The 9271-nt window shown below is 40.8% G+C and overlaps 1 protein-coding gene across 5 annotated transcripts in view; it reads right to left on the minus strand.

The window, feature by feature from the left end:
- DGKG (diacylglycerol kinase gamma) overlaps window positions 1–9271 on the minus strand; it is a 177560-nt gene that overhangs the window by 8091 nt on the left and 160198 nt on the right. For all 5 annotated transcript variants that reach the window (XM_025042358.1, XM_025042359.1, XM_025042362.1 and 2 more), the window contains 2 exons: window positions 3631–3751; window positions 1348–1408 (listed from right to left, as the gene is read on the minus strand). In XM_025042358.1, coding sequence (XP_024898126.1) covers window positions 1348–1408; window positions 3631–3751 — 182 coding nt within the window. The remainder of the gene's footprint in view (window positions 1–1347; window positions 1409–3630; window positions 3752–9271) is intronic.

Genomic DNA, 9271 nt, shown 5'->3' on the forward strand with positions numbered 1-9271 from the left:
TTTGGCGGCGGGTGGGGAAAAGACAGGAGGAGCTTGGAAAGATTTTTCTCAATTCAGCTCCATCAAAATTATAAGTAGTAGAAATTTCCTCCAACCTTCCTAATTCTAACAAGGTAGCAAACTATTAGTGGTTTTTTTTTCTATAATGTGTTTCCTTCTTCTTAGTCTTCATAGAAATAGAAGATTGAGGTTAAGATTTTGCAGAAAAATATCTACTTTTGACAACCTCTATTGAAGATGCCATCTCTAGAGTCTCTGTCTCTAGGGACCAGTTCTATAATTTGTAGAAATTATATGGAACAGAGAGTTACAGAAATACACCTACAATTCAGACACAAGAGAAATCTCATGAAAAACTTTTCTCTAGTAGGCCATTTGATGTTCAGAAGGGCTCAAAATAGCAAGTTTTTGAGTTGTTATCTGAATACTCTATTAGAGTGAGGAAGCTTAGAAATATTACTTTTGTCTTTTGAGATTTGTACACTCACGACAGTATAGAGGATATTTGTGAACACCCTTGGCCCTGAACACCAGGACAGTGGTTTTTCTTCACCACAGAGTTTCTAGCTGAGTTTCTAACAGAGAAGGAACTAAGAAGGGAGGCTGCATGGCTCCCATAGTAGCGCTAAGAGGAGAGCTAACATAGGTATGGTGAGTCAGGAAATGAGGATATCCTTTTTATTTTTTGATCATTTGTTCAGTCCCTCATTCACTGTTCAGCAAATATTATTGTGCAACTATTAGAAAACCAGGCACAGTGTTAGGTGCTGGGTGAAGAACATAGACAAAACTGATAACTCATGTGTTTACCCTTTCAGTGGAGTTTTCAGGTACCTCACGGCTGTGTGCACCCATGGTGAAGTGTGTCTGTACATTGTGGGAATTCTCCTCCAGTTGCTCCAGTGCTTACAAGGACTGGCTGGAAGTTCTAGGGTAAGTGCCGATTTGGTTTTCACATAAAAAAGCACTTTCTAACAATTAGACTTGTTCACAGCAGAACAGTCTTCCTTTTGGGGTGGTAAGTTCTCTGCCATTAGAATGACTCAAGCTGAGGTTCTCAAGGATATTGTAATGAAGTCTCAGAAGAATTGTGAGCTCTTCGAAGATGGGTCTATGTTTCATTTAATTTTAGAACTGGTGCCTCACAATGCCTAGCACATTCCAGGTATTCAATAAAAGCATGGCAGGTAAATGAATAGATGGATGAATAAAATAGAAGGGAGGCTGCACTAGATGATCTCTCGAAGCCCCTGCACCTCTGAGATTCAGCGATTTCATATTCGGTCAGTACCCAAAAGGGGCCAAAGATTAAGCTTCTTACTCTTAGCTCAGATTGGCAAAACTCACCATGCAGGGTGGCTGCATCCAGGGCTCTCCATCCACTTGCATTGGCAGCAGCTTGTTCGTCCTGGAACCCCGAGAATTGAGAGAATAAAGTGAGCTTCTTGAACTCAGAGAATTAGGGCTGTGCCCCCAGGAAAACAGAAATGGGAAGACCTTATCTGCCCATGTAAGAGTGGTTATCTAAGACTCCCCTGAACTCATGTCAAGGATTACAACTGGGGCCAGGTTTAGGGATCTGAATTTTAGTAAGTACTATGGGCAATTCTGTTGCCTTAGTTCTCAGACCCTCCTTTGGAAAACACTGCCCTAGTTGAGCAGTGAAATTCACAGAAGTCTGGGAAACAGTCGCCAACAAGTATGGCAGAATCACTGTTGAGCAGACCCCCAGTCAAACAATCAGCCGGAGGGCCTACAGATAGTGCCAAAAGCTCCACAATGAAATGGGAAAGGTTATGAAATGGGAAAAGGCCCAGTTTCTATGTTGAGTGAGAGGTTGCATCATGTCAATGAGGTAATGTCTCCAACCTGCACAAAGTACAGCTCAGGTGTGAGTGTGTCTTGTTTTGCCCCTGATCCTAACCATACCCTCTTTTATCTCTTGAGCGGTACTCCGCTCTGTGGCTGCACAGACTGTGGACCTGACTTAGCTGGGAAATGTGGTCACTGGGAAAATTGTCTCCAGCGGTAGGAGGAGAGTAGAGGAAAAAGCGTTGGTTGCTTTCTTGCTTGGGACAAGGTTTGTCTGTCACACGGATTGTTAAAAGGAGAGAAACAAGGTCTAGTGACTTCCTTCTGTAAAAGTTGTGAATTCATACTACCTCACCTTTGGGAGGAAAGGAAGGTCCTTTCAGAGGGCTCTGGTCTTGGGAGAGCAGAGAACAATTGCTACCCACTGGCCAGAAAACCCTCACCTGGCATCTGCCCTGTTTTTGAAGTTATAAAATGAGGGAGGCAAGCTGTGTTTTAATGTAGATGATTCTCTGACTCACCCTAAGGATATTTAATAATAATAAAAATAAACCTAAAAATAAAAGAAATAATAAGAGGAGAAAGCGAATTTCTGTTTGGGAAACTGAGGAGAGTATCTGGAAAATGCCCAGGAGGATGGGGTTTCTGGCTCACCATCTCTATTTCTATTTGGAAACAGGTCTACTGAACAAGAATAAAAAGTCCTCCCTCTTTTGCATGGCTTTTTGATTCCTCTGGGATCAAGGTATGGCTTAGATGTGCTAACTGGACTTATTCAATATTGAAGTCATAGAGAATGGACAGGGAAGGAAGTACAGAGATTAATCTGGAAAACTGGGGCCCCGGCACAACAGTCAAGAGTGAAAGAGGAGATAACTTAGGGGGAATAATAGAAAAGACAGAAAAGGCACAGAGAACATTTATGAAGAAAACAGGTTAGTGGAATAGACTTTCAGCTAAGAGACACCAGGGAACAAGTTCTGGGGACCTTCCTGAGGGACGCAGGGGAGTGTCAAGAGCAGAGTTTCCTTAAATGTGCTCTGAGGACACTCGCCCAAGAGGTTCTGGGATAAAAGGTTTTGTGATCAAATAACTTGGGGAAAGCTGTGTGCTGTAGTCCCCTCCAGGAGATCCTTAAGGCACACTAATAGATTTGATCTGTAGAAACTGAATGGAAAGAGGAAAGGAATAAAGACTTCTGAAATAATCAGGTGGAGAAAAATCTGATTAGTTGCCTTGATTAAATAGAAGCAACCAAAATCAGAGGATCCCCCCTTTAGACTCCTTCTCTTCCAGAGGTCTGCAGTGGCTGACTTGTGTGGTCCATACCCTGAAGAGTCATCATCCTCTTAGTCGGTTATGACAAGTTTGCTAATGTTGATGGTTTACTTCTGTAAAGGCATCTAGGAAATAGTATTTCTAAGGCCACTATCCAAGAATGAGCAGAGAAGAGCAGAAAACTTGGTTTTTGTCAGAGTGTGCCCTCTGGCATACATCTAACACTTTAATTTGTAAAGATTAAAAAGGCAAGGAGTTGGACCTCTGATTCTCTGGACCGAATAATCTCACACTTCTGTTTACAGAATTTCACCAATTCATTCCAAGAGGACAACAAACTGGTTGTGGTAGATCCTCTAATTGATGTCCTGGATGGTTGCATTACATTTAGTTTGGGAAATGGTCTCCAAAGACCTTCTTTATAAACGTTATCAAGCTTCTGTCCTCCACTCTCTCTGCACTGAAATCCAAAGATGTCCGTAAAAATATTAAGAGAAGTCATTGGAGATTTGGAGGCTGCTGGGTAATGAGGAAGCATACCTGATGGTGACCGAGGAGCACTGGGCCAGCCTCCTGCCCGCACTCTTCAAGCCAGTGTAGATCTGCCCCATTTCCATGGCTCCCTCTAGCCCCACCACTTCAAGAAGCTGGTCACTGAGGTCTGCAGAGTGAGACAATTAAGAGCAGTGCATACACATCTCTCTGTTCCTAAGGCTGGTTTGGGCCAGAAGGTCTGGTCCCTAGCAGTCCAACCCAGAACTATCAATATCCCTTCATCTCCCACCAAACAGCATTTTTATACTCACTCTGAATAAGGAATTTCTTCAAAGGTCACTAAACGTACCTTTTCATGAACAGAAACCCAGTTCTAGTGAAAAAAGGTGTTGATTCAGAACATTAATATGCATCCAGTGAGTAGGTTGGCATATCGAGAAGCTTCTTGAAATGCAGAGTAACATAAATTGATAACCATCTATTTCTGAGTTATTTTCAAGCTAAAGATGCATTGCATTGGGATTAATATAGGAAAGAATGTTGATGAAGGGCATTATCCATGGCTGGATCAAGTTTCTCTTCTTTGAATATCTGAATAACAACTTGGCCCTATTGACAATGACTGACAGTTAATTAACCACAGTTTCGGCTTGTGGTAAGCTAGTGGTGAGCCAATCTCCTTGGACATCCTTCGGGAAATCAGTGACCTCGTTCGGGACACTAGGAGGATAATCTGAGCCAAGGAAAAGAATATTTCACCTACACCAGATTATTCTGGGTCCACAGGAGAAAAGAAGAACAGAAAATATGAGTCTCGGGCTCAGAGTCACAATTGATTGATGGCCTCTCACAATGACTTCTGATTCAGTGCCTGGAAGAGGTCCTTTTTTTCAGTTCCTGAGGCTTAGATTGTACCTGCCCAATTTCTTGTGAAAGCAATGGCATGATCAAGGTTTGATGTTGGGCCCAAGACTCACTTTTATAACACAACTTTTATTTATTTAAAAGCAAAATAAAAAGGCAGATTCTATAAAAGCTTCCATTCCTTTGCCCACTAAGGCAAAGGTACTTTTCTCATAGGTTGTAGCTAATCACTGACATCCTATTAATGTTCATAAACTAGAAAATTGTGTCTATATTAATGCTTTTGTTTATTTAACAGGAGGCTTCTCTCTTCTAAGGTATCTCCTGGTATATTGTAATAGTGTTTGTTAAGGTTGGCAAGGAGATATTTGGGTTTGTCTTTACTTTTTTGTTTAGATGACTATTGTTTAAAAAGCATTCTCTTGATAGATGTATTTCAAATGAAGATAGTGAAACAAACCATTGGGCTGACCATAAATGTGTCAACATTGCTACAGTTTGACTGGTGATCACTAATGAGCAGCAACTGCCAACAGACACACAAATTGCATTAGTTTTTCTGTGACACCCATGAAAAGATACTGTTTCCTTGAGGTCTCCATCTCACTTGGACTTGGAACAAGAAGCCATGAAAGGATAATGTTTGTTTAGGAGATCTTTCCAGGCTCTCTTAAGGAGCTTAGATTCAATAAACAACACATGTTTAAACCTCTAGTCACTTAATTAGTTCCCTTCTTACCAAAGAGCGTTGAATAACCATTGGCTAATCTTAGCTCACTGTGTCATTTCATAGCTTGCTGTGAAATCAGCATGGGTTATGAGATGAGAGAGGGAGGGGGAGGGGAAGAGAGACAGAGAAAGAGGGAAAAGGAAGAGAAATATAGAGTGTCTAGGGGTGAGGATGGTGGGGGATTTATATTGGGGTAGAAGAAAGGAGGAGAAAAGAGAAGCAGAACTTTGTATAAGTTTCTCTAGTGGCATAGAGACAGATGTCTTATAAAATGTTGCTCTTTGTACCTGTTTTGGCATCTGAGAGAGCTGCCATAGTTCGATGTTTTTCCTCCTTGAAACATTCCCTGGTAACAAGATGTTCTAAGAAGCAGAGGACTTAATCCACTCAAGTGTTTCAGCTTTTACAATGTCTTGGTCTTTTAACAAATTTTCCCGTTGAATGGCTTTAACTCTAAAGTTGTTATCACTTCCCACACATTACCTTGCAGCTATCACTTCCCACACATTACCTTGCTTCCTGGCTCTAGAAGAGAAGTAATGAAGGCTGATCTCATCAGCATGGTGGGTGTGTGGGGGGCAGAGGCTTGCACAAATGTGGGACTGAGGAGATAAATGTAGGGGAAGGGGCTAAGATCTTGGAACACTTTTTACTATTTTGCCTTTGAATTTGTATTTGTATTCTGACTCTTCCCTGGCATAAAGAGGGTAGGATGACTCCTGTCTACTGCTGAAGGAAGACTCGACTGCTCTTCTGTTTCTCTACCATTGTCTAAGTGATCTTTCTTTTAACTTCCTAGATGCCTACCAGAAAGTTATGAGGTAAAGAAATCTATTTAACTTTGTTTCCCAAACATATTGGACCATGAGACTCTTCTTTTGTGTGTTACCTACAAAAAGTCCACGGTAGTTTTCTCTAGAATATACTTTGAGAAAGTCTGGCATTGATTCCCTTTACTTTTTCTAGCACAGCGATACTTATACACAAATTAAATCTGGAGTTAAAATGAAAAAGAACAGAATGCAAGTCAAGGTCCAGGCACACAATACAATTAATGTTCAGAACTTTTAGACTCCGGGATCAGGACATATGGTACACCAGGTGTCTGTTTTACCTTAGGTACCAATGATTCAGAGTGTGGTTTTGGCAACTTATATCATCTCCATATTGTCTTATTACTCTTCAACTCATTAGTATTTAAGATGGAATATCCACATACCTTAGTAAAATAGGAATTAATTTATTCACTCATTTATTCGTCCAACAGTTACTGAGTAGCATCTAAGTGCCAGACACTCTGTTAAGAACTGGAGATACAAAATATTCTGTTCTTGAAGGATTCTTGGCCAAGGGAGAAAAAGTGTTAGGTGTAGAAATGCAGTAATTGAACTATACAAATAAGGAGGCCTGAGTAACTGATTCTGACTGGGCAAGGTATGGAAGAAAGGTGTCACTGACGTTTGAGAGAGGTCTTGAAGGATGAATGCCAAGGTAATTTGCTGGGTGAAGGAGAAGGAAGAAGGACATTCCAGGGATAAGGATAATCATGTGTAGTGTTGGATAGCCATAGGATGCAGAAAGAAATCCATTTAGCAATAAACCCACTTGGCGATTTCATTGGAAAATATAAAATACTTCTACCTAAAGAGAATTACTGTCCAGAGATTCTTTTTTGACAGGACTATAGAAAGAGGGGGCCTGGGCTGGGCACGAGCTTGCTGCAACCAGAGAGCTGGCCTTTCAGCACTGTCCTTGGTAGCAAAGCCTTGTGTAGTGCTTTGTGTGCAGTGGACACTTAATATACACTCTCCAAGAAAGAAAAAAGATGAATGGGGAAATGGAAAAAGGAGAATGTGGAAACAAAGGAAGAACAGCAAGGACAACAATAGCTTTTCCGATCTGGACCACTTGATTCAGCCTCCCGTGTGCAGTTTTATACATGCAGATCTGCTCATGTCGTCCCCATACCAAACATCCTTCAGTAGCACCAATCATAACACCAAGTGCTGGGAAAAGAAGATGAAATGTGCATCCTTTCACACCTGTGATGAGAGTGGCAGCTGGCAGAAAACTATTTGGAAAGAAACTTTCATACTGCTGATTCATTAATTTCTTGATATTGATCACAAAAAAAATCATTGACAGAATCTAAGTTCATACAAATATGAACACTGTGGCATCATTTATAATTCACGCATTCCTGGTTTTATTGTGCTTCACTTTATTGCCTTTTTTACAAATTGAAGCCAAGACCCTCCACCAGCAAAAAGATTATGACTGCTTTCTTGTAATACTTGCTTTATTCTGGTTGTCTGGAACCTGACAATTTTTAAGAAGTATGCCTGTAATGAAATCTTCTCTCATATTTCCATCTGTATGAAAATCCTTAAATTATATTGGTGTCCATATGATACAATTTATGTTGCTATTAAAATATTTACAAAATTTTAAAAACATTAAATGTGTATATGTTATAATGTTAAGTGTGAAGGAGGGATATAAGCTTTCTTATACAGCATGCTCTCAACTATGTAAGAATTTGTATAGTAGAAAAGGACAAATTGTCCTAAAATCTTAACAGTGATGAGTTTGGGGTAATTAGATTAAAGGTGGTTGTTATTTTATACTTTATACTTTTCTAGGTGTTTCATATTTTCTATAAGCATATATTAATGCTATAATTTAAAAGTAATTAAAAGAAAAAAAAAAAAACTTCATACTTGTAAAGATGATGTAAACTCCATGTAAATTCCCTGGCTTGACGCCCATGGCCCATCTCCATCCAGCAAGAGGCTGCTTGTGCAGTTTTATTTCTGGACACTATAGGGCTAGGTTCCTGCTCCAGACATACATGTAGTTCCCCTGGTAAATCCTATTGTTTCCCTCCTTTGTCACTACATATGCTGTACCCCTGCTTGAAATGCCCTCTTCCACTTTTAACTGTCCATCAAAACTCGGCTCAAATGTCAACAAGTTCAAGAAATCTTCCTGGATTTCCATGCCTGCAGTTCGATTGAGTGAGTCCCCCTCAAACTTTCCTAGGTAGATATGGCCAGAGAAAGAACAAGGGGCTGGTATATCGGCTGTGTGCAAGAGATGGCTGCAATAAGTAGTGTACCACAGTGTCTAGTTTAAATAGGGAAGGAGATGGAGGGCTGGATGAAAAGGGAGAAGGCAAGTGTGAAACCTGATGAGTTCTAGGAGCAGGTGTCCTAGACAGTGGGAGAAAGAAGGTTGAAAAGAAGTGCTGTGGGCAGTGTTAGTACATGACGAGTGTCACCTGTGGCCCCAGTGATGGGTAGCTGAAGTAGAGGATGGTGATGTGGATAAGAATCAAGGACAAGTGAGGCCAGTTCAGTGGTTCCTAAACTTTGCCGTATGTTAAAATTACAGCAGGTCCTTAAATAACACCATTTTGTTCAACATCGTTTCATTCTAACATCGATGAGATGCCACAGGAACTTAGTTCTTGTTTATATCAATTTGCCTATGGTAAAATTGGTTTCATTATACATCATTTCACTTAAAATCACAGACTCTATCAATGATGTTAAGCGAGGACTTACTGTATCTGGGGAGTTTTTACAAATAATGATGTCCAGGTTGCTCCTATACTAATGAAATCAGAATGTGTGGGCCTGGGAGCTAGTTATCACTATTTGTTTTTAAAGATTCCAAAATGCAGCACAGCTTGGGAAGCGCTGGGCTAGGTTACTGGGTGAATCATCCCCCTAGGCCAACAGTTCTCAAAGTGTGGTCTTGGAGCAGCAGCGGCAGCATCACCTGGGAACTTGTTAGAAAAGCAAACCCTCAGGCCCCATCCCAGGCCCACTGAGTCAGAAACTCTGGGGTTGGGCCCAGCAGTCTGTGTCCTAACAAGCCCTCCAGAAGATTCTCAGGCACACTCAAGTTTGAGAACTTGAGCCTTAGGCAATAAAACTGCCCCAAACATATTCAGGAGTTGGAGTGAAAAGGAATATCAACAAGTTACTTCCTGACTGCTTTGATCTAGAGCTTCTTCACTTGAAATTTAGGAATTAGGAATAATAATACTGACCTCGAAGTGTGGTTATGAGATTTAATGGCAGAGTG

The sequence above is a fragment of the Pteropus alecto genome, unplaced genomic scaffold (genome assembly GCF_000325575.1).
Source record: "Pteropus alecto unplaced genomic scaffold, ASM32557v1 scaffold88, whole genome shotgun sequence".
Taxonomy (NCBI): Eukaryota; Metazoa; Chordata; class Mammalia; order Chiroptera; family Pteropodidae; genus Pteropus; species Pteropus alecto.